General features: G+C 54.4%; 1 protein-coding gene and 1 pseudogene across 5 annotated transcripts in view; both read right to left on the bottom strand.

Moving 5' to 3' along the window:
• Positions 1-4,386: 4,386 nt before the first annotated feature.
• LOC116535364 lies at positions 4,387-5,487 on the bottom strand (annotated as a pseudogene). Its single transcript, XR_004262170.1, has one exon. The product of XR_004262170.1 is annotated as an uncharacterized LOC116535364 (transcript).
• Positions 4,387-23,496, bottom strand: part of PALD1 (phosphatase domain containing paladin 1) — an 86,646-nt gene continuing 67,536 nt past the window's right edge. For all 4 annotated transcript variants that reach the window (XM_032256245.1, XM_032256243.1, XM_032256246.1 and 1 more), the window contains exons 19-20: positions 8,219-8,374; positions 4,387-6,212 (exon numbers count right to left, since the gene is read on the bottom strand). In XM_032256245.1, coding sequence (XP_032112136.1) covers positions 6,060-6,212; positions 8,219-8,374 — 309 coding nt within the window. In that variant the 3' untranslated portion in view covers positions 4,387-6,059. The remainder of the gene's footprint in view (positions 6,213-8,218; positions 8,375-23,496) is intronic.

Genomic DNA, 23,496 nt, shown 5'->3' with positions numbered 1-23,496 from the left:
TTGCTGGCTGAGCAGAAAGGGGTGTGTGTGGCACACAGTATTAGGTTGTCAGAGAAGCAGACGGGGGAATGCTACACAGCCAGGGACAGCACAGAGAAGAGAAATGCCCAGCCGCCCACAGGGCTGCATGGGTCACAACGATACCTTTGAAAACCAGAACCCAGGGAGTGGGCGTGAGAACAGGGAGAGGGATAAAGATACTGGCTGAATTTTCACAACTAGTGGATGGTTACCCTGTACTTGTGTGAATAAAAGATGAACAGCTTTTTGTAAGAGAAAATCGGTTACAATACATGTGTGCCAATTCTGCAGATAAAGTTTGAGGTTTCTGTACTGAACACCACAGGAAAGGACCAAGCAGGCGATGGCCGGTGGGTGGCTTCATTCTTCCTGCTCATCCAAAACCGGTTCTTGTGACAAGCAGAGAAAGCAAGGGCCCTTTGCGGACGGGCCCCTTTCTCAGAGTCTGGCCAGATCTGAAGTCTGGCTAAAGGATGGGAGGGAGGGCACAGAGACTGAGAAGAGCTCAGACCATCAGTGCTACATGGTTTCCGGGGTGTGGTGGTCCCACCCCAGATACCACAAGCCCCCTGGCTACTCCTGGGTCCACAACATTGCTGGTTCCTTGTTGTAGAAGCTCCAGAAGAGAGCAATGGAAGTGGGGTCCCGGCTGGTTCTGACCATCACACACCACTGTCCTCCAAACCCTGCCCTGCTCTAGCTCTCAGGACACCTGGCAGAAATGACTTGTTCATTCTCTCTCGTCCCCGCAATGCCACAAGCTCCTGGCAGACAGGCTGGCCCTTTCCACAGCTCCCTGGTTCCTGGCATGGTGCCTGGTCTATGTAGACGTCCAACTTTGCCATGATCTGCTGCATCACTGCCCACTGCCCATAAGCACATACCTCCCCGCTGCATGTGTCCCCTTACACACAGAACACCAAGGGCACTCATCACCATGCTCAGGGGTGTGCGTCCCGGGTGGACCCAGCTGAGGCCTGCCTAGTCTGGGCAAACTGGTGTGACAGGACCCCTAAAAGACTGAGGAGCGGGCGCGGTGGCTCACGCCTGTAATCCCAGCACTTTGGGAGGCTGAGGCGGGTGGATCACGAGGTCAAGAGATCGAGACCATCCTGGTCAACATGGTGAAACCCCGTCTCTACTAAAAACAAAAAATTAGCTGGGTGTGGTGGCGCGTGCCTGTAATTGCAGCTACTCAGGAGGCTGAGGCAGGAGAATTGCCTGAACCCAGGAGGCGGAGGTTGCGGTGAGCCGAGATCGGGCCACTGCACTCCAGCCTGGGTAACAAGAGCAAAACTTCATCTCAAAAAAAAAAAAAAAGACTGAGGAGCTCCCAAGAAAGAACACATCTTAAGGGAGTGGGAGCCAGGCATATCAAGGCTGCTAGCCTGGGATACAGGGTCTCCACCAGGGCAGCAGGGAAGACAGGGTGGAGGCTCAACCAGGGACCAGGGCAGATCCTTGGTTGAAAGTAGGCACAGACTCAGGGTCTCATCCCACCTGATGCCGCACAGACTGGACACTTGAAATGGCGGTGGGGGTGGGGTGAGGGATGTCCAAAGTCCTGGAAGCAGTGAGGATGCCACTGACAGTGACCATATGTGTACGTCAATGGGGGACTCCTTCTGAGCACCCACAGAGCTTGGAGAGAAAGACTGGGCTAAGTCAGCTAAAACTGACTGTGTGCTCATAGGCATTGTCAGGCACTGTCCTAAAAGTTGGATGTGTATTAACTCTTTTTTTTTTTTTTTAGACAGAGTCTCACTTTGTCACCCAGGCTGGATGGAGTGCAGTGGCACCATCTCAGCTCACTGCAACCTCCGCCTCTCAGGTTTGAGTGATTCTTCTGCCTGGGACTACAGGTGCCTGCCACCACACCCGACTAATTTTTGTAGTTTTTTAATAGAGACGGGGTTTCACCATATTGGCCAGGCTGGTCTCGAACTCCTGACCTTGTGATCTGCCCACTTCGGCCTCCCAAAGTGCGCGGATTACAGGCGTTAGCCACTAACTCATTTTTTATGATTATAATTCAGCAATATGTACTGGTATTTAAGACAGAGACATAATGAAGAATGCATCAAAACATCACTAGATTAACACAGAGGAAAGATCAAACTACAAGGTATCTTAAAACGAGCTGCTAAGTAAAAGTTGTATGTTAATGGCATAGAAAAGGATGTCTTGAGGTATACATACATTGTGAAGCTAAGACATTCGACGTGAGCATTCTCACACACTTATCATCTGCTGACACACAGCTACCAAGTTACGAGAACACTTAAAATCTACTCTCAGCAATTTTTAAATATATAATATTGTTATTAACTGTAGTAAACATGATATACAGTAGATCCCTTGAACTTACTCTAACTGAAATTTTGTGACCTTTGACCAACATCTCCTCAACCTCACTTCCTCCCACCCCAGCCTCTGGTAACCACCCTTTTACTCTGAGTTGGATTTTTTTAGACTCCATATATGAGATCATGTGGTATTTGTCTTTTTGAGCCTGGCTTATTTCACTTAGGATAGTGTTCCCCAGGTTCACTCATGTCACAAATGACGGGATTTGTTTTTGTTTTTGTTTTGTTTTGAGACAGAGTTTCCCTCTTGTTGCCCAGGCTGGAGTAAAATGGTGCGATCTCAGCTCACTGCAACTTCCACACCTGGTTTCAAGCAATTCTCCTGCCTCAGCCTCCCGAGTAACTGGGATTACAGGCGCCCGCCACCAAGCCCAGCTAGTTTTATATTTTTAGTAGAGACAGGGTTTCACCATGTTTACCAGGCTGGTCTCGAACTCTTGGCCTCAAGTGATCCACTCACTTCAGCCTTCCAAAATGCTGGGATTACAGGCATGAGCCACCGTGCCTGGCCAGGATTTCCTTTTTAAAGGCTGAATAGTATCCCATTGTATACACACACCACATTTTCATTTTCCATTCATCCACTGATGGACACACTGTCCCTGTCTTGGCTACTGTGAATAATGCTGCATGGGGTGCAGACACCTCTCCAACACATGGATTCCCTTTCCTTTGCATGTGTACCCAGGAGTGGGGATGGCTGGATCATATGCAGTCCTACTTTTGGTTTCCTGAGGAATCCCCACAATGTTTTCCAAAACGTGTGTACTAACTGACAACATCACCAACAGAGTGCAGTGGTTTTCTCTTCTGTCTTCCTATAGCCATCCTAATGGGTGTGAGGTGGCTTCCATTTGCATTTCCCTGGTGATTAGTGATACTGAGCATTTCTTTCATATACTCGTGGGTCATTTGTGTGCATTCTTTTGAGGTGCTTGCTTTTTTTTACTATTGCATTGTTTGGGTTTCCCATGGATTTGGGACATTAACCCCTTATCAGGTAGACGGTTTGTGAATGCCGTCTCCTACCCAGCAGCTCCCTAACTCTACAGATGACTCCTTTGCTGTGCTGGGTTCACTCATTTAACAGGAGGGCTCAGGTGCTGCTGACCAGAAGGAGGTACAGTGCCATTCATGTCATTGCTAGGCGCCCTCCCACAGGCTAGAGCAGGCCCAGGGGAATTTGGGGACACACACAGGCACACCCATTGACTCCTGTTTGTCCCCACCCATTCCCTCCCCCATCCCAGGGAGAGAACTGCAGAGTCAGCCCCACCCCGGTGTATACAGCTTTACACTCATGTCCAGAAGTCACGCAGTGCATTCTTGCACCCAGAGAAGACAACTTCCATACCCTGCTGGGCTGGGAAAGAACCCCCGGGGGCCTTCTCTCCTAGTCTGGGGAGAACACCAACCCTAGGGGCAGTGGGGGATCTGGGTTCCATTCCGCCCACCCAGCTGACCTCAGAACTACAACCTTGTTCCCCTAACCCTGCGAGCGCTGGGGGAGGGGCCTGGAGTCAGTGTTCTCTCTACCCCACCCTCCCCACTGCCTCTTTAAATGCTAGCATCTCAACCAGGGGTGGGGTGTGCTCAGTCAACCAGGGGCCCGAAGGGGTCAGGTGGGGCCCACGGGGTCTGGGGAGACAGCGGAGGCTGAGATCCACTCTCCCTCACAGGCCCCCAATTCCACCTTGCTCTATGCCGTTTCCCTAGATGCATCAGTCCCTCATACGTTAGTGAGAATTTGCTGGTTCTGTTGCTTTCTTCAATGAGGAGCTCAGCCTGATAGTCCCGGGCATCCAGCACAAGACCTCGAGGCACAACCGGGGATGCGTGTCTGCAAAAACCCACCTGCTCTAGAGCTGGAAGTACCGAGAACAGGTGCTCTCAGCTCACTCTGCCAGCCCAACCTTGCTCTGAAGGGGCAGGGACCCCAGCCTGTCATACCAGTTCTACAACGTCTGTCTGACACCAAAGATGAATTAGTAGCCAGGTGTACTCACATTTAGCTGTTTTTAATGCTTAAAAGCTCTGTACAAAAAAAAAAAAAAAAAATCACGAATAAATCCTCACAACACCTCTGTGAGGTAGGTAGGCAGGTAGGTAGGCAAGTATTAGTCTCCCATTTTACAGATGGGAAAACTGAGGCAGAGAGGTGATGTGATCTGCCAGTGGTCCCAGCACAGCTGAAAGTCAGAGCCAACCATAAGAACACAAAGAATACCTCCCCATTCAATCCCATCTCTGACTCTGTATCTACAGCTTGTCTGCAAAGAAATTAAAACATTTTAATTCATGCAAAAATCAAAACGATAAACCTGAAAAGGTAGTGAACAGACATACAGTAGTTCTGCAAAAGAATTCAGCCAAGGGGGGTCAAATATTTTCCAATACTGGGTAAATGTGAACAGCTTCAGCCTCCTCCCATTTTCAAATATCATGACAACGACACATTCTTTTTGTTTCTTTCCCTGCAGAAGTGCATGAGCCTAACCAAAGACAGGCTTTCCTGGTCCCAGTGAGCCAGGCAAGGTGGACAGCCTCCTCACTGCTCAGCTCCTGGGTTTCAGCAAGCGCCAGTCCCCAGCCAGAAGAGCTGCAGGGCTCAACTCAAACACGGCACTTCTCTGCCGCCCGTGCCCAGAAGCCTTCCTGCTGTGTGGACAGAGTGGATCCCAGGGGCCTCTAACTCAACAGGGTTTGGCCTTTTCTGCTCCCACTGGGAGGCAGCTCAAAGATGCTCATTAAGGACGGCCTGGAGCCCAGGTAATTCCCTCCCCCACCCTCAGTGCACCCTTGCACACCTCACTGTCCATGAGGACTACCCCAGCAATCGCCCTTGGCCAGCACTTCTTGGGACTCCTGCTGTGGCAGGTGGGGTCACCAGGCCATCCTGGGCTGCCGGGACAGGGAGAAGTGCTGTGGGTCCTGCAGCTCCAGGTTCCCAGGCAAGTGGAGCAGGCCTCTTTCACTGTGCTGCGTCCGCCTTCTAGAAGTTCTTTCCTCCTCCTGAGAGGGGCTCCCTGAGGCTTCCGGCTCCTTGAGAAACCTCCACCCTCCTGCCAGCCCCACAAGGCCACATAGGTTGTCCTTCCTGAAGTCTACTAGGTTGGAGATAGGGACATGAGAGTCCAGAAAACTGAGTGAAGCTGCCTTCCACATAGTAGATCTATCCAGAACACTGTCCCCTCCACCCTCAGGCTGTCAGAGGCCTGAGGGCAGTACTCGGGCAGCAAGAAGGGGAGCAGCAATGGCAGAGCAGCAGGAGTAAGGACATGGGGAGCTACCAGTGACCGAGTCTGCTCTGTGCCAGGGGCTGCCAGGCCAATCTGAGAGCAGGGAGAAGAGGACAGAGAGATCCACAGCATTTGGCAACTGTGGGAGTGAGCTCCTTGGTGGCCGATCACCAGGCTGTTGCAAGGTGCACACAGCGGAGCCCCCCTGGAGGCCAGCCACACACCCCCGTGGTTTGTGAGGGATGACTGCTGTTTCCTTGTCCTATAAAAAGCTCTTTTCAAAAAGGCGCCCAACTCCACCCAGTCTCTCCAGGAAGCAGAGGAATCATTTCCTCAAGGCCAGCAACCCCCGGGACCACTCCCAGCCAAGAGCACCTCAGACACCCCAGGCCTGCGTGGGGCCCTGCGGGTGGGGGACAGGCAGTAAGGCCCCCTACAGCAAGTCCTCAGGGGCAGAGGGCTCAAGGCTGCAGCTCTGCTCCTGCCACCTGTAGCGCAGCGTGGAGAAGGGCTGGTCCTCCCCGCTCTCCAGCTCGGGGAAGCCCAGCTGGTTGAGGATCTCGTAGATGCCAGCCTTCGATGCCACCTGGGAGGAGAGCAGAGGCAGGGGCAGTGTATCAGGGGAGCCACTCAGGCCACTGAGTTCTGAAGCTGAGTCTGTGGCCTGTGAACTTGGTGACCTGAATGAGTTTGCACTTTTGACTTCTGTTAAATTCTCTGAGCCTCAGTTTCCTCCTAAGGAAAAGGCTCCACCTCATAGGACAGCCTGGGAGAGGGCTCCACATGTGCAGAAAGCACCAGGCAGACGCTGAGTGTTCCACGCAGAGGGCAGCGAGAGGCCAGGCACACGCTGGGCCCTGTGCAGCTTGATGCTCCCGTGTGGACGCCCAGGAGTGGGGCCTGCAGGGAGGGCTGGAGGAGGGCATGGACGCAGGGCCAGGCAAGGCTACGGCCTCCGCCCCAGGTGGGCTGAATGGGGCCCCCCTGGACACTCAGCTCTGCTGCCCGGCAGCCCAGACCCTGGCGCCAGACTCAAACCATCCCACAACGAGGCCCCTTGTCTCTCCACCATCCTGGGCATGGGGCAGGGGATGCAACCTCCTCTTAGAACAAAGGGATGGGTCCATCCCTCTCTGGTTCTGGGGCCACCCACCGCTCACCCACAGGAGAGAGGGGCTGAGGTCCCCTGAGACTGGAACCCACACTTTGCCTAGACCAGCAGCCCTCCTTCCTTGATGTCCCCAACAGGGGGTTCAGCTGGGGAGGGGATCAAGCTTCCTCCCAGCCCCGGGCTCCCCCAACTTCCACTCTCCAAGCAGAACCCAAGCAGGAAGTGTCCTTGTCCCCTTCCACCTCTACCCCTCCCCAGGTGCTCCAAGAGGAAGCTGAGCCCATGCCTGCTCAGGAGGTTGGCCCCGACATGGCCTTGGTGTGACCCCCCCAGGCCTCCTGACTCCACACGCATCACATGCACTGGGGGCATTTCAAATGCCTCGCCACTTGACGTCCTGAGGCCCACCCTTAAAGCCTGCCCTCGGCAGCCCTACTCTGCCTCCGCTCCTTCACAGCTCTGCGTCCCCCTCACACCTGCCTCTGCCCCCGTACCCTTCCTGTGTCCACTCCAGCCGGGTCACCGGCCCCTGCTCTCCACCCACCCACTTCCCAGGAGCTAATTCCAGCCTCCGGTCCAGATTAGAACTGCCAGGACCTGCTGGTGAGGTCTGGAGGAGCCAGCTTCCTGACAGGGGAGTAATTACAGGCTGTTTTGCCAAAGAGGGAAGAAGGCCTCTCTTCTGACCTAGAGGTGCCGAGGTGGCAGCTCTGCCTCTAAAACAGCTGGGCAGAAGAAAAGCCAGGAGAGCAGACAGCGAGGCTGGTGTCTTAGCCCTCATGCCAAGCTTGAACAAGTCACCCACCCTCTCTGTGCTCAGTCTCCAACTCTGTAAAATGGGAGAGCAACAATCACACTGTGCTAGACCTGCCCAGCACAGGCTCCAGCAGATGGCACTGCATGTCTCCCCAGAGTCCCCATCGAAGCCTTCAGGGCTGGCACCAACAGCATCCACATCACCTCCATGTTAGTGCTGAGGTCAGCAGCTGCGGAGGGCTTGGCTCACTGGTTCAAGATCATGGCTGGAGGGAGAAAAGGGCACGGCCACCACGGCCTCATCCTAGCCCCTCACATAGCACAGGTGAGGGTGGACCACAATTGAGCGCATGAAGTGCCCAGGTGGGCCCAGAGCCATCATCCACGCTTGGGTGGCTGTAGTGATGCATGCTACAGGGTCCCAGCCCCAGAGGCTGCCCTGCTCCGTCCCCCACCACTGCATCCCCTCTCGCCTCCTCATTCATTCGCTCATTCATCAAACTTATCAACTGTCTGCCCGGCTCAGACCAGCTGCTGGGGACCCAAAGTCAGATTAGACTAACTCTTGGCCAAACGGAAGCCTCCTGCAGAATGGAGGATGAGGGCTCTTCCCGCCTGTCACAAGGTCCCCCCCGCAGGCCATGCACAGGCCCTGCGTGGCTGTGATGCAGCTCCATCTGCAGGAGCCATTGCCCCGGCTCCTCTTGGCCTCAGCCTCCCCTCACCTCCCGCATCCAGGTGCTGAAGGGCCTCTGCCAGGAGCCGGCCTTCTCCAGGTGGAGGTACGCGTTGAAGATAATCAGGTAGACATAGCGCTCCAGGTACTGCAGGCTCCGCAGCTGCAGCCTCCGCATCTCCTGTGCCTCTTTAGCTGCCTTCGCCTGGAGGATGGAACAGGGTGGGGTCAGTGTGGGGGATCTGTGCCCCCCAACAAACAAACATCCCACCCTGCTGCCCTGAGTGCCAGGGCAGGGTGATTCAGTCTCAGAGCTGAAGGCATTGCCCCCAGCTGGGTTACAGGACAAGCAATGGAGCCCACTTCTACCTGAGAGGCATGGCAGGCCTCTTGGCCTCCCTGAGCCACCCTTTCCTTGCCACAGAATCACAACAGCTGTCCCATTCTGGGGTGAACTAGGACAGCAGGAGAGCTCATTGCAGATACCCTCCATGGTGCCTGAGGTGCACTGAGGCCCTCCTGCAGGACCTCATGCCCAGGACCGATGCCCAGGGTGGAAGGACCCTTACTGCCACCTCCTACCAACACCCAATCCTCCAAGGGCCAGAGGAAAGGCTTCACTCCTCTCTCTGCAGGCCCTCAGGGCTCCCTCAGGGAGTGTATGAGGGCTCTGACCAGTGTCCTTGGGAGGGGGCTGATGGCAGGGGTCATCGAGGCTACGTTCCTGAGGCTCTGCCATGTAGATACATATCAACCTCCTCTCACCCACCCCGGCACTGGGCCTACTGGGTGGGTGAGTTCATACTCCAGCCTTGAAGGGGAGAAACCCCATCTTGGCCTCTGAGCCCAACATGTCCCCAAGAGACTTCCAAAAGTGAAAGGGGTATGCACACAGCCCTCAGACCCCCAGTCCTCACCCTCTCCAAGGCTGGGGACAGGTAACAGAGAGAGGCCACCTGGCCGAGAAGCAGCAAGAGAGGAAGCGGCTCGGGAGAGGGAGAGGGTGTATGGGTGCAGGGGATTGTGGAGCATGGATCTTTTAAGCAAGCAAGCCTGAGCATCTTCATGGAAAATGGCACCAGGCCATGTGTGGGAGCATCGCTGGGCTGCGAGGGCCTGGTGGATTTACACAGACAGAATGTGCACCAGATGGGGGAAACACAGAGGTGAGGCCGATGCCTGGAGTGTGGGGGCTGACAGGGGCTGGCCTGGCTGGAGGGAGGATGAGCAGGGACAGGAGGGGAGCCAGGCTGGGTCCATTATGGAAGACGCCTGTGTCACCTAGAAAGTTTATCCCCAGGTCAGCAGTTCACAACCTTGCTGCCAATGAGATACGTGAGGAACTTTAACATGCAGATGCCTGGCCCCCTCCAGAACAATCCAATGAGAACCTCAGCAGGGCATGGCCTGGGTATCGGGATTGTCAAAAGCTCTCTGGGAGACTCTCTACAGCCAGGGCTGCACATCATGGCTCCAGCACTGGGGAGCCACTGAAGGTCTGAGGGTATGAGTGACCTGCTAACAGAAGATGTATGGGAGATTTGTGCTCAGGAGGAAGGGAACCTAAAGAGGGTCTCTTCTAGGTTCTCCACAGTGTAGGGGGTCAGGGTACAGGCCACAGGCCAGGGGATAAGGCCCAGGACATGCACAGCCTGGTTCTCCTGCAGGGCACCCTGCCCACCCCTCACAGACATGTCACCCAGCCTGCACCCTCCCCTGCACACTATGGAAGGGAAGTTTGAAGAGTGAAGGCACACTTCGCCTCACACTCACCCCCTTCTCACCCCACCACCCCGGCCCACAGTAGCTCTCCCTGCTCCAAGAAGGGGACGTGGCAAGGGGTCATCCCTTGGGCACCAGGAACATCTGTGGGAGGGCACAGCAAGCCCCGGCCTCTGGGAGCCGGGAATGGCTGCTCTGCTCACAGCTGGGCTGCAGCTGGAAGCCCTTCCGCACAGGAACACGACGTCAGCCTGCATGCATCTCCTCCTCAGCCCTGGGGTGCGCTCCACCGCCTCAGACGTGGCACGGCCCACAGTCCCAAAAATCAGAGCTGGAATCGCCTGAGCAGGGCCTGTGGTCCCCAACCTCCCACTGCTACCCCCACAGTCTCCGCTGTCTTTGCCTCCAGGGTGGCAGAGTAGATGGTAACTTGCAAAGCCTGCCCACCCATCCATCCAGAAGGAGTTCTGGGGCCCTGGAGATGGGGGCAGGGGTGAAACGTAGACAGTGGGCTATGCCTGAGAGGGGCGGGGGGACCAGAGCCAGCACTGTGGCTCCCTGGGAGACATGAGTCCCAGGAGCTGGCTTCTGGTCCTGGCTCTGCCGTTGAAACTCACAGGCCCCAGGTTTACGGAGGTAGGATTTCTCAGCAAAGTGAGGGATGAGAAGGCACCTGGGCACCACAGAATGCTCACCAATCCACTCACTCATCCAGCAGGGAGGGGCTGCTGCACGATGCTCATGAATTACTCACAGGCTCTGCCCTCCGTGCCTGGAGGGGACAGAAATCATTTCAAAGCAGCCAGAACAGCTGCATTCCAGGATGACAGAAATACAAATCACTGGGGGAGGGACTCGAGGAGGAGGGGACATCTAGGGTGGGTGAGGTCTACAGAGAGGAGGCAGAACAGAGGCCTGTACGGGGAGAGCATGAATGGCAGGAAGGGGCCCCTGAACGAGATGGGTCCCCAGGGTGCTCCCTCCCAGGGTGGGCAGAAGGGGAGGAGCTTGTGGCAGTAGGGGAGGGGTGAAGGTGAGAGGCCAGGCCCAGAGTGGATATGGAAGCCAAGCCAAGGCCTGGCCCTGCAGACAGACGCCAGTGAGGGCTTCTGGGGATTTGAGGGTGGGAATGGCCCATGTCTGCTGTAGAAGGGATGGGGCCACTGGGGGCAGGATGTGCTTAGAGACTGGGGCGTGAACAACAAAAAAAGATTTTACCTAAATAGAAACCGCAGCCAATACCATGCGACCCTGCCTGTCTGCAAGGCTGTACGGTCCACGCGCAACACAACTGGCCGCTCTCCGCCCCGTCGCTTAAGCTGCTTCTACCCTTCCCCAAACTCCGTCCCAAAGCCTGCAGCTGGCTTCAAAACATTCTCTCAGAAGGAAGGAAAGGAAATCACCCACAGTCCCACTGGGCAACAGCCATTCCAAACTACTTTCAATTAAGGAGCTGGGAGGCAATGTGCTGTGGGCGTGAAATGCCTTCAGCTCTGGCTCTGTGCCACGGACAAGACCACCATCCTCTCCCACAGCTCTGGGGATGGTGTTGCCTGCCTGGCGAGGATTAGGTCTGAGGAAGATTCTCTGGGGTGGAGAGGGGGAGTGGCTCTTTCTGAGCTCCAAAGGTAGAATTATCTCCAAATTCAGACCACTGTGTACAGGTGACGCCTGACCTCCCCCCAACCCAGAGGGTTCCAAAGGCACATCGTGCCAGTTCACAGGTCTGTGATTTGAGACAATCGCCCACTTCCTATCATGGCCCTGGTTTCCTTAACAGCATCCCACGTTAGCACCACTGCAGGGGAGGAGGACAGGTCAGCCACCTCCTGTCGATAATAATAGTGGAGCTGTTTTTATATGGCCTGGCAGGCCAGGCTGTCATTAGCTGTGGTGGAGCCAGGCAAGGCTTCCTCATCCATTGGATTGAGCCCTAAAATAGAAGAGGGCCAGGAAAGGTGGCCAGGGCACTGGGTCCTTCAGGCCTCTCAAACCTCCTGCCTGCCTGGCATCGAGGCAGCCCAGCATTGCCAGCAGGGTCTCCCAGGAAGCTCTGCTCTTTGCCGGGCCACCAGGGAGGGGCTCACTGAGGCAGGGCTGGGAGCCTCCCCAGGCTACCACACAAGCGGAGCGTGAGTGTGTCGCAGTCTACTGAGTGCCATGTGGGGGCTGAGCGCGTCACATCCTGACCTGAAGATGAGACCCTAATGCACTCTCCTCGCAACCCCGGAAAGGAGGTGACCATCCCATTTTGCAGATGAGGCTCAGCAAGGTTTTTTTTTTTTTTTTTTTTGGGCACATGCTTAGTTAACCCTTCAAACAGTAGGCATCCTGCCCAAACCCACAGAGTTCTGAGCTGGGAGATGAAACCCAAGACCCCAGCTCTTCCTACCACCGCACCCCTTTGGCCACAGTTAAGCCCCAGCACTCCCTGTTCACCCTTGTCTCTGTACCTTCAGTCACACCGTTCCTCCTGCCTGGCTGGGCTCCCTCCAGGCCTGTGACAAGCTCCCCACTCTCCCAAAGCGAAGCCCTCTCCCAGCCCTCCACCCCAACAGCCCTGCCCTTCTCTGCCCTCAGACTGAACCTTTCAACTAAACTTTGCACCAAATTCCATCTTGACAGATTCCAATTGCTTCATCAAGGCAGGGGCTGTCTCAAAACAACTACGAACCCAGGGGCGGGCATCAGCCCATAATCAGGTACACCTCCCCCTTCTCCCTGCTGCCCTGGGGGTCTGCATAGAACTTGGTATGCAGCAGGCGCTCAGTGGGTCACTGAGCACTCCTCCCCAGGCCCTCTTGCCCTGGCTCATGGCTTCTAGTATCATCTAGAATCCGGATCCTAGACAGATGCTGAGTGGGGCCTGCAGACTGGGATGTGCCAGCCGCTCAAGCGCTCCACGTGGATATGGGTCAGGCAGCCCAAACCCACAAAGCATGTCCCAACTAACCTCCCGAGCATACCCCAAACCTGCTGCACCCATAAGCCTGCCCAGCTCAATGGCAACTCCATCCTCCCAGGTGCACAGGCCGGAACCCGGGACTCCACCTTCACTTCGCCCTTCTCAACCCCATGGCCCATCAATCAGGAAACCCCACTAGCGCCACTTCAAAACACTTCCAGAGGCTGACTGCCTCTCACCACCCTGGTCAGAGACACCCTCAACTCAGCAGCAGCCCCTGACTGGCCCCTGCCCCCTCTCCTACCCGCTGCTGTCTATTCTCAACAGAGCACCTAAGTGACTCTTCAACTGGGTGCCTCTGCCCAAAACCCTGCAATTTCTTCCTTCACACTCAGCGTAGAAGCCCAAGTCCCAGAAATCCTAGAAAAGGCCCTACAGTCTGCCCTGACCCCAGAACCTCTGACCTCCTCTCCTGCCCCTCGTTCCCTCACTCTGCTCCTCAAACATGGGCAGCTCCCACCTCGGGGACTGTGCTCGGGCCACATCCTCTGCCTGGGCCGCTCTTCCCCCCTATGCCAGGCTCCTCCTTCAGGTCTGTGTTCAACCCCACCTTCTCATGGAGTCTCTGCCCAACCACCCTACTTATTTAAAACTGCAAGCCCCCATATCGCCCCATCAGCACCTCCTAACTGTGGAGTCCTAATTAGGGAAAGGGGTCAGGCTGGTGGGAGTAGGGAAAAGCAGAGAGGAAGCAGATAAGCTCCAAGTCTGCCTTTCTTCATTGTCCAGGACATGGCCCTGCTGCGCAAATAACACAATCTTCTAGCACTCAGCTCTCACCAGACCCTCGGCTGTAGAAAAATGCAACTTAGGTCACTGCAACCTTGGTGTTATCAACACTGCACAAAGCCCTCTGACACACAGCACAAGCACCGTCCTAAAAAATCCCCAGCCAGCCTGTCTCCTTGCAATCATCCCCTCTCTTGCTAACTTGTCCGTGGCACCCTTCCAACGTATTTTCATACTTTCTCTAAAAATCTGTCTTTTTTACCTACAACCATTTTAGCAAATTCTTCTTACACCCCATGTAATACCGGCCTCAGAGAGTATTAGCAGCTCTGCTTCTCCCGATGGACACCTCGCCGCGGCCCTGACATGTGTGCTGCCCCGGCGGGTCTCCCTCACTACAGCATAGACTCCGTGAGGCCGGGGGCTTTGGCCCTTCGTTTGTGTGGCATCCCCAGCACCCAGCGCAGTGCACTTTAACAGGTGTGTAATAACTGTGTCAAATCCATGAACGATGAGCACATGCCTCTTGCATTTACACTCATCCCAGCCTCGCAGGACGCCTCGGTTGCCTATGTCAACCTCTCTGGCTTCCAGAAAGGGAGGCTGAGGTGAAAGAGGTCACATGACCTGCCAAGGTCACATGCAGAGTAGCCAAAGAGCCCAAGCAGGAACCCAGGCCTCCTGTCCTCCAAGGAGGCCACATGCTTGAAGACCTGGACACAGCTCAGGCTGTTGGCCGGGCACAGTGGCTCACGCCTGTAATCCCAGCACTTTGGGAGGCCAAAGCAGGTGGATCACCTGAGGTCAGGAGTTTGAGACCAGCCTGGTCAACATGGTTAAACCCCATCTCTACTAAAAATAAAAAGCTGGGTATGGTGGCACATGCCTGTAATCCCAGCTACTCGGGAGGCTGAGGCAGGAGAATTGCTTGAACCCGGGAGGCAGAGGTTTGCAGTGAGCCAAGATCATGCCATTGCACTCCAGCCTGGGTAACAGAGCGAGACTTTGTCTCAAAAAAAAAAAAAAGAAGAGCCAACAGAGCAAGACCCTGTCTCACCCAAAAAAGCGGCAGCTGTGGTGGCGCACGCCTGAAGTCCCAGCCTCTCAGGCCTGAGGGCTCAGGCAGGAGGATGGCTTGAGCCCAAGAGGTTAAGGTTATAATCAGCAAGCCATGACTGCGCCACTGCACTCCAGCCTGGGTGACAGAGCAAGACTCTGTCTCTAAAAAAAACAAAAGGAAGAGTCAACAAGGGTCTTCATTAAGCTAAGCCAGACAGCAGCTCTCCCTACCCTGCCACCCCCCTGCCATTACTGAAGCCTCCCTGGTGTCCCCCGCCCACCCACTCAACGGGAAGAAATCTGGCCTGGTGACCTCTGCCTCCAGCTGAGGTGGGGCCCAGCTGGGCAGGCAGCTGACAGTCCCCACAGACAGCCAGTAGCTGGACAGTCTCCAGGGCTCACACCCTACCCTCTTCCCAAGTGCAGCAACAGCCCCCAAGCATCAGCTCTGGCTGTGTGTGGTGGGTCTCCACCGAGTCCCTGCAGAGTATATCCTCCGGCCAGCCGAGCAGTGGGACCCCAGGATAGGAAGCTTTCTGCACCTAACCCTTGGAAGGGAGAAAATGGCCCTCAAACTATACCAGTAACCCATTTTCCAAAGGTGACATCATATTTTGTAAGTAATTTCAAAGTCTGCAGGGACTTGACCTGGTGCGGCAGGCCACTCTGCATGCCGTGAGTCCCACGGACACTGCTCAGCGGCACCTCTAAGTCAGCCACTGAGATTCAACACTGAGAGGACACAGTCTCATTCCTCAAGAGGCCCACTGTCCCCGAATGTAGCCCACTGAGCCTGCCTGGCAGCCCAGCCACACTGCTCCCTCCACACACCCCATCCCACCTCCCATGGCCCCAGACTGGTCCTCACCACCACCCCTCAAGGCAGGCAGAGCAGGGGTAACAACTCCAGGTGACAGACGGAAACACAGCGTGCCCAGGCAGCCCAAAGACACCTGCCCAAGGTTCCACAGGAGTTACTGGCAGAACCAGGGCTGGAGCCATGGTTTCCAACCCCTGACCCAGGGCTCTTTTGCTTGGTGCAGAAGAATGCCCTGCCCTGGAAGACCACAGTGGGGACAAAGAACCAAAAGGGTTAATAATGAAGGTGCAGCCAGGCTCTCCTATTTATTTATGCAATGATTTCCTCAACCTTCCCTCCGTCCGCTCACGAGGGAGACATTTGTGAAGTCCCTACTTGTGCCAGGCAGGGTTCTGGAGTTAGGGTTTCAGAGGTGGACCTTGCAGCGAAACAGGCACCTCTGGTAACAACCACAGTCAGGACAATGACAGGGCAGGCACCGAGGCAGGGTCTCTGTGGATTACGCAGGGGGTGAAGGAGGTGGCGGTGCTGGAGTTATTAACCCCTCCCAAGCCCACCAATTCTAAGCCCAATGGTGCACACTTGGAAACCATGCCCACCACACCACAGGTGCTCAGTGGACGTTTGCTGTAGAGTAAAGCAGGGAGGTCCCCCTGGAGAATGGAAATACCAGCTTGGTCTACAGTGGGAAGGAAGGGAGATGGTCTCAGCAGCCAGGTATGGGGGGCTCACGCCTGTAATCCCAGCACTTTGAGAAGCTGAGGCGACAGGAAGACTTGAGCCTAACAGTTTGAGACCAGCCTGGGCACCACAGCAAAGACCCTGTCCCTAAGAAATTTTTTAAATTAGCCAGGCATGGTGGTGCATCTCTGTAGTCCCACTTACTCAGGAGGCTGAGGCAGGAGAATCACCTGAACCGAGAGTAAGGCTACAATGAGCTGTGATTGCACCACTGCACTCCAGCCTGGGCAAAAGAGCAAGACCCTGTCTCAAAAAAAAAAAAAAAGAGAGAGAGAGAGATAGCAGTCTTGGCGACTGAGAACACATACCCTGCACACACGCATACACCCACAAGAACACCCACGTACTCACATGCACACTCACACACACACACTCGTTCTGGAAGCCGTTCTAGGCTGGATGTGAAAGAGCTGGGGAAGCAGCCCTTTCCTGGGGTCCTATTTGACGTGGCAGCTCATGCACAGCAGGCTGCCCTAATTGCTCCAGCCCTGCTCCCGAGACACATTACCTACTGGAACCACGTCTCTGGGGAACAACTTTGGCAGCCAGGGTTTCCAAGAGGCTGGGAGAGACCCTGCCTGGGGCTCAGAGCCAGAGCTCTCTGGCCTTTTATTTTTCTTAAGAAATGACCTCAGCCCTCGGGGCACACAGCTGGTCTCTCTGACCTCCCGGCAGCTCCTTGAGTCTCGGGGCCAACTGTGCACCCACCCAGGCAGTCACACCGTAGTAGATGGCGGCTTCCTTGCCAGCCCTTCCATTCTCTGCCGCAAGATTGACCCTGGGTCATGGCTGCCACAGCAGAGGAAAAGGGATGCAGATGGAGGAGTTGGGAGCCAGGTTCTGGTCCAGCCTCCAGCCAATCACAAAACTTTATTAGGCCTCAGTTTCTTCTCAGTCAAATGGGTCTAATAAAATCTGCCCTGATCTCACTTCCTGTCTGAGGGCAAGAGACCAAGGGAAGTTCTTAAAAAACTCAAATAGCAGCCAGGTGTGGTGGCTCACGCCTGTAATCCCAGCACTTTGAAGGCTGAGAGGGGAGGATCACCGGAGGTCAGGAGTTCGAGACCAGCCTGGGCAATATGGCAAAACCCCATCTCTGCTAAAAATATGAAAATTAGCCAGGCGTGGTGACCGGCACCTGTAATCCCAGCTACTCAGGAGGCTGAGGCAGGGAATTGCCTGAACCTGGGAGGCGGAGGTTGCAGTGAGCCGAGATCACAGTACTGATCAACAAAGTTAAAGCACTACAGTCTTTACACAATAAATCTCGCTTTGAGACCAGAGGAGGTTTCCTGCCCCCTTTGTGGCTCCCTTCACCTCAGCGGTCCTTCAAACTCTTCTGAAGGGAAGACAGGAGACACAGCAGGCAGTTTTAAACACAGAACACTAAGAATTAACGTCACCAGCCAAAGCCCAGGAAAAGTGCCGCTGGCATTAATGATTCTAGCAGGGCTGCCTCCAGGCGCCCTGACTTTGGTTTTTGTCACAAACATTTTCCCTTTCCAAGCCCAACAGGAAACAACGAAGTCACCAGAGGGTGTTGCCGCCCTGGGCCGGCGGCCATCTTGGATTCTCCTCGGCCAGGGCCCGGCCTTGTCACGTCCATCCGAAGTGCCGGAAGTGGCTTAGTTCAGTGGGTCTTCTTTCTTTTTTTCCTTTTGAATTAGTTTTTTTGTTTGTTTTGAGACAGAGTCTCACTGTGTCGCCTAGGCTAGAGTGCAGCAGCACGATCTCGGCTTACTGCTCGCTCAGCACACTGCTTCCCAGGTTCAAGCCATTCTCCTGCCTCAGCTTCCTTAGTAGCTGGGATTACAGGCGCCCACCACCATGCCCAGCTAATTTTTGTATATTTTGTAGAAACAGGGTTTCACTATGTTGGCCAGGCTGGTCTCGAACTCCTGACCTCAGGTGATCCTCCCACCTTGGCCTCCCAAAGTACTGGGATTACAGGTGTGAACTAATGCACCCAGCCTTGAGGCAGTTCTTAAAATGCCCTGAGCGTCTGGCCCCTTCACATGCACCGGGCAGCCAGGCCTTGACTCAACCTTGCGTTAACTAGAGAACGGAGGGGCATCGGTGGGCTGCAGCCCCCTGAAGTCCGGCCGCTTGAGACAGGCCTAGGCAGAGAGAAAGGCCAAGGCTGTTCCCTCAGGGAAGGTCTGTCCCAGTGGAAAATGTGTGCACAGGCTCGGTCCCACCACCTCCCAGCTGCACCCAGGACCTGTGTCTGGGATGCGTTCTTGTCCTCATCCTTCTCCTGCTCAGTCGGCGACTTCCTCAAGGGCAAAGACCATAGCTTCCAGTTCTGTCCCTGCAGCAGGGCTCAGAGTGAGCAAAGAGAGGTGACGTGGTGCCTCCTCCCTCTCGGAGGCCACGTGGCGTGGAGGAGAGGCCCAATCTAGGAGTCAGGGGCCGGGTCCCAACCCCCTCCTAAATCTGCCAGCTTGTGTTCTTGGGCAGCTCAGTGCCTCCCTCCTCAAATGTAAAACTGGAACATTAACACACCCTTTGTCACATGCAGATGAAGTGAGGACTGTGGTTGTGAGGATGTCTATCAGCCCAGCATGGGCAGCTTTTGGAGGACTCCCAAGTTGGCCAAGCAGGTGTTAGGACATGTGGCCGGCACTGGGTCTCTAGTGACTCCCTGCACCTCTGCCTGAGCCCTTCTCCATCCTCTCCCTGCCAGCTCTCACCCCAGTCACCCAGACGCTCCCCACAGACTCCAAGCACATCCACATCTGGAAGAACACTGGGCTTTGCTGAAGCCAGCATCTTTCCCTCATTTTTAGACAAGCATCTCCCAAACCAACCCATCCACTGGAGACAGGGAAATTAAAGAAAAGAGCAAGCATGGAACTGCCTGTCTGTCCCCACCACACCTGAGGGGAAGCCTCTCGCTCTGGAAATACTGCAGTTAATTAACGTGAATGGAATGAGAGAGCCGGCAGATCGCCATTCTGCAAGTTCCCGATAAGAAATCCTGGTGATGCACACTGCTGGAAGCCAGTTGTGACAGGAGAGATGACAGGACCTTCTGGCCCCGGCAAGTAGCACACGGCAGCCCCAGTAACCACTCCACCCACGCCAAGCTGGACTCTCATAAAGCCTTGGATGCCAACCATTTCCAGGAAGCACAGGCCAACTTAAACCTAGGGGTGTAAGTGGCAAAATTGGCTCCAGGAAGCCCAGCAAGACAACCAGGTTACCTCACAAATATATTTCAGGGGGGAAAAGGAGAACTGTTTGAGATTAAAAGAGACTTAGGGCCACATCAACCAAATGCAACATGTGGATCTTGTCTGGATCCTGATCCAGCTGCAAAGAGCCTATGATTAGTGGGAACATCTAAACACTGACCAGGTATTTGCTGGTAAGTAGTGACTGTCCGTTGCTTAAGAGTCGATAACGGCGGTGTGATTGCCTTCTTTAAAAGATCCTCCTTCTTTAGAGGTACACACTGAACTATGCACAGAAGAAGTAATGTGCAGACTGGGATGTGCTTTAAAATAATTCAGTGCAGAGCTCGGAGGGCTTGAGATGAAATAAGACCGGCAGAAATGGTACTTACTGAAGCTGGGAGGTAGGCACACGAGGGCTCAGGAAATTATGCTCTCCACTTTGAAATTTTGTTTGAAATATTCCAAAATACTTCCAAAAAAAAACTAGTTTCTGGCCGGGTGCAGTGGCTCACGCCTGTAATTTCAGCACTTTTGGAGGCTGAGGAGGGCGGATCATGAGGTCAGGAGTTCAAGACCAGCCTGGCCAACATGGTGAAACCCCATCTCTACTAAAAATACAAAAATTAGCTGGGCATGGTGGCATGAGCCTGTATTCCCAGCTACTTGGGAGGCTGAGGCAGGAGAATTACTTGAACCTGTTAGGTGGAGGTTGCAGTGAGCGAGACCGTGCCATTGCACTCCAGCCTGGGCGACAGAGCATCACTGTATCTCAGAAAAAAAAAAAAGTTCCTATGTTTCAATTCATTCAATAATTCTACTTCTAGGCATCAGCCTTACAGGAATAATCCACACAAATGGAAGAGCCATATGCGCTACAAGGTCCACATCACCCTCATCCCAGAGGACGACAGGAGAGAATGTGAAGGGCCACGGGTACCACATACAGAACAGCGTGGGAAACGGTACTTCCACTCACCGCGTGGTATGTGAATGCGGAATGTGATGATGTAAGGGTTCCTTGGCAAACACGAAAAAATGCCCATGAGCCAGAGCTATTGCTTAATTTTCCCTCTCTCTGCGCTACGAGAACGTCAGCTCCACGCACCTTTCATCACCAGTTCCCCCCAGTGCCCACGCAGGGCCCAGCACTGAGGCGGCCCGTGCTGGCTGGGCACATGTTGAAATGCACAAACACAGCCTAGGTGAGCAGTGAGAGACATCTTGTGGGCCTGCTGCGATCACAGCTCTGAGAGAGCCTGCATGCAAATGCACAAAGCCCAGAAAGAAAAAGCCAAAAGTAAAATCATCGCTGAGTTGGCAGGATTTTGGGAGATTCTTTGCTCTCCCTGGACCATCTAAGCATTTGGTACTGTCCTTATTCCTGCTGTGCAACCTCAGGGTGCAGATGAAGATTCATGCACATTCTGAACCCTCCTCCTCTGATCCACAACAGGAAATTGACCTCCAAATCCTTCCACTGTTCCCCACAGAGGGCCCTGGAATAGCTTTATTGCTGAAGAAGCACAAATGCCAAATCACAGGAGCTGTGTTCTTAACTGCTTATTATTAAAGTGTAAGTTGACTGCTGCAGCTGGCAGGGGGCCAGGAAAAGGAAATTCACCATCTGGGGCTCTGGTGAGTGAGGGGCAGGAAGCCAAGTAGACACATGCTGCTGAATTTCAGAATCTCAAGTGGACTCTCGGGAGGAAAACTTCAGATGGGCCAAATGTGGACCAGACCTGGAACATTCCCGGGCAAACTGAGCCGATGGAAGGCATAAAGCCCCGCCCAAGCCTGAGCTCATCCAGAGCTCTGGGGGATCTGGCCAGGCTGATGGCAGTCCCTGAATGCACAGCACCCCACCTGCTCTGAGCAGAGAACCACAGACCTGCTGGAGGCCACCTGGGAACTTCTGGTTTGAAACCAGATGGTGGAAGTTTAAATAAACAGCCGATACCGCAGGTGAGACCCGGCTGCCAATTTCCAGGAGTCACCATTAGAGGACAGGGGTGGTAGCGGCCGCTGCTGCCTTTCTAGAGCCTCCGCAATCTCCCCACAGCCCACTAGGGCAACATGGATGAGATCCTTGGGTCAAGGACCGCATAGTCCGGGGAGGAACGTGGGCTGGGAGTGAAGACTCTCATCCCCACTCAGCCACCAACTCACGGTGATTAACCTGAAAAGGTTAAACACAGAATTACCATATGATCTGGCGATTCCACTCCTAAGTAAATAACCGAGAGAAAGGAAAACATATGTTCACACAAAAACTTGTTCATGAATGTTCACAGGAACATTGTTCATAATAGCCAAAAAGTTCTACAACAACCCAAATGTCCATCAGCTGAGGAATGGACAGACATCAAGGGATATGTCTATACAACAGAATATTATTCAGCCATAAAAATGAATAACGCATGCTCCAACATACATAAACCTTCAAACATGGCACTAAGTGAAAGAAGGCAGACACAAAGGACCACAGAGTATTATTTCATTTGTATGAAATGGCCAGACCAGGCAAATCCGTAGAGACAGAAAGATTGGCAGCTGCCAGAGGCTGGGGGAGGGGAAGCAATTGCTAGCAGGTATGAGGTTTCTTTTTAGGGTGATGAAAAATGTTCTAAACTTGATGTGGTGCTGGATGCACAACTCTGTAAATGTACTGAAAGTCACGGACGTGTGCACCACAAATAAGTGAACTGCATGGCACATGTATGTCAATAAAGCTGTTGTAATGGGGTTTGTAGGGGGGTGGCAGATCCCCCAGTGTGGTCCCCACCAGCATCAGTATCATCTGGGAGCGTGTTAGACTTCCAGACTTAAGGAATCAGAAGCTCCAGAGGGGGGCCCAGCAGTCTGCATTTCAACAAGTCCACTAGGTGACTCTGAAGCCCACTAGAGCTGGGGGCCACTGCTTAGAATATGTGGCTCTCAGCTGTGGCTGTGCATTGGAATCACCTGGGAGCCTTCAAAAACAAGACCTGTGCCCTGGCCAAGACACCCCCACCAACTAAATCAGACTCTCTAGGGATACAGCTCAGGCACAGCATGGTTTAAGGCTCTCAGACTGCTCCTTAGACACGGAGGGTGACAGCTCCCGAACCAGAGCATGTCTCAGCCCTCTGAGCTTCAGTGCCTCTAAGAATTTGACCAGGTGGCTCACTGGCGCCACCTAGTGTCCATACCGGGGAATGACTCTACATCTTGCCTCTAGACTCTCCAAAGGGGCCTGGGGGTGGGCTCAGGGATCCCCATCCTCCCACCGCAGAGGTCACCACCAACCTGGCCTTTGGAATGGGGGTGGGTGACCTGGTGGGAGCGGGTGAGACTCCTCGGCTGGCTCTACTTCCTCCCTGCTCGTTAAAAAACACTCCACGTCCAGAAGGCAGCGAGAGTGACCACCTCTAACAGCCGCAGCCGCCTTCCTTCTCCAATGCCAACAGAGTAAAGCAATCACCTCCAACATCCCCAACCGCCCTTCCCTCTCCAACGTCCAAGGAGGAACGCCAGCTCACCCATACCAACTCATCTCCAACAGCTTCTATGTCGTGAGATGTAGGCACCAAACCAGCTTTGCTGCCTTTAAACTCGTTTTGCACCTTTGGGCCCTTGGCCTTTGCCATGTAGCCCCTCCACGGGACGTGGCTTCCTGGGCTCTCTCTGAGGGCACTGCTCCCAGCCAGCTCTGGGGAAGCCCTCTCTCCCCATGGCTCAGGCCGTCACGCTTCCTGCTCCACCCTCTGCGTGCCTCGCGATGGACATCCAGGGCTGTGCAGCTCAGAGGAAGGGGGCCTATCAGCTTTGGGAATCAGGGAGGTAGGGAGCTCTCTAACAGAGCCTGGCCAGCATGGGGTGGAGGGTTTAAGGTGCTCTGAAGCAGGCATCCTTTTCCGACTATTGGGCCTCCAGCTCAGACGGAACTGGAAGCTTCGGTTCGCAACCCTCTCAGCGTCCCCTGAAAGTGGGAGGAGGTCAGCTTCTTAGTTCATCGCTGCCAGGAGACCATAGTGAGTGGGACCCAAAGATAACTCAGAAGGAGACTCAGGATCCAATCTAACTGTGGCCCTGAAGAAAACAGATCTTCTTTTTTTTTTTTTTTTTTTTTTTTT

The sequence above is a fragment of the Sapajus apella genome, unplaced genomic scaffold (assembly GCF_009761245.1).
Source record: "Sapajus apella isolate SASKATOON/1434 unplaced genomic scaffold, GSC_monkey_1.0 scaffold94, whole genome shotgun sequence".
NCBI classification, from domain to species: domain Eukaryota; kingdom Metazoa; phylum Chordata; class Mammalia; order Primates; family Cebidae; genus Sapajus; species Sapajus apella.
Note: the sequence above shows the minus strand (reverse complement) of the source record. Positions and strands in the feature narration are given on the sequence as shown.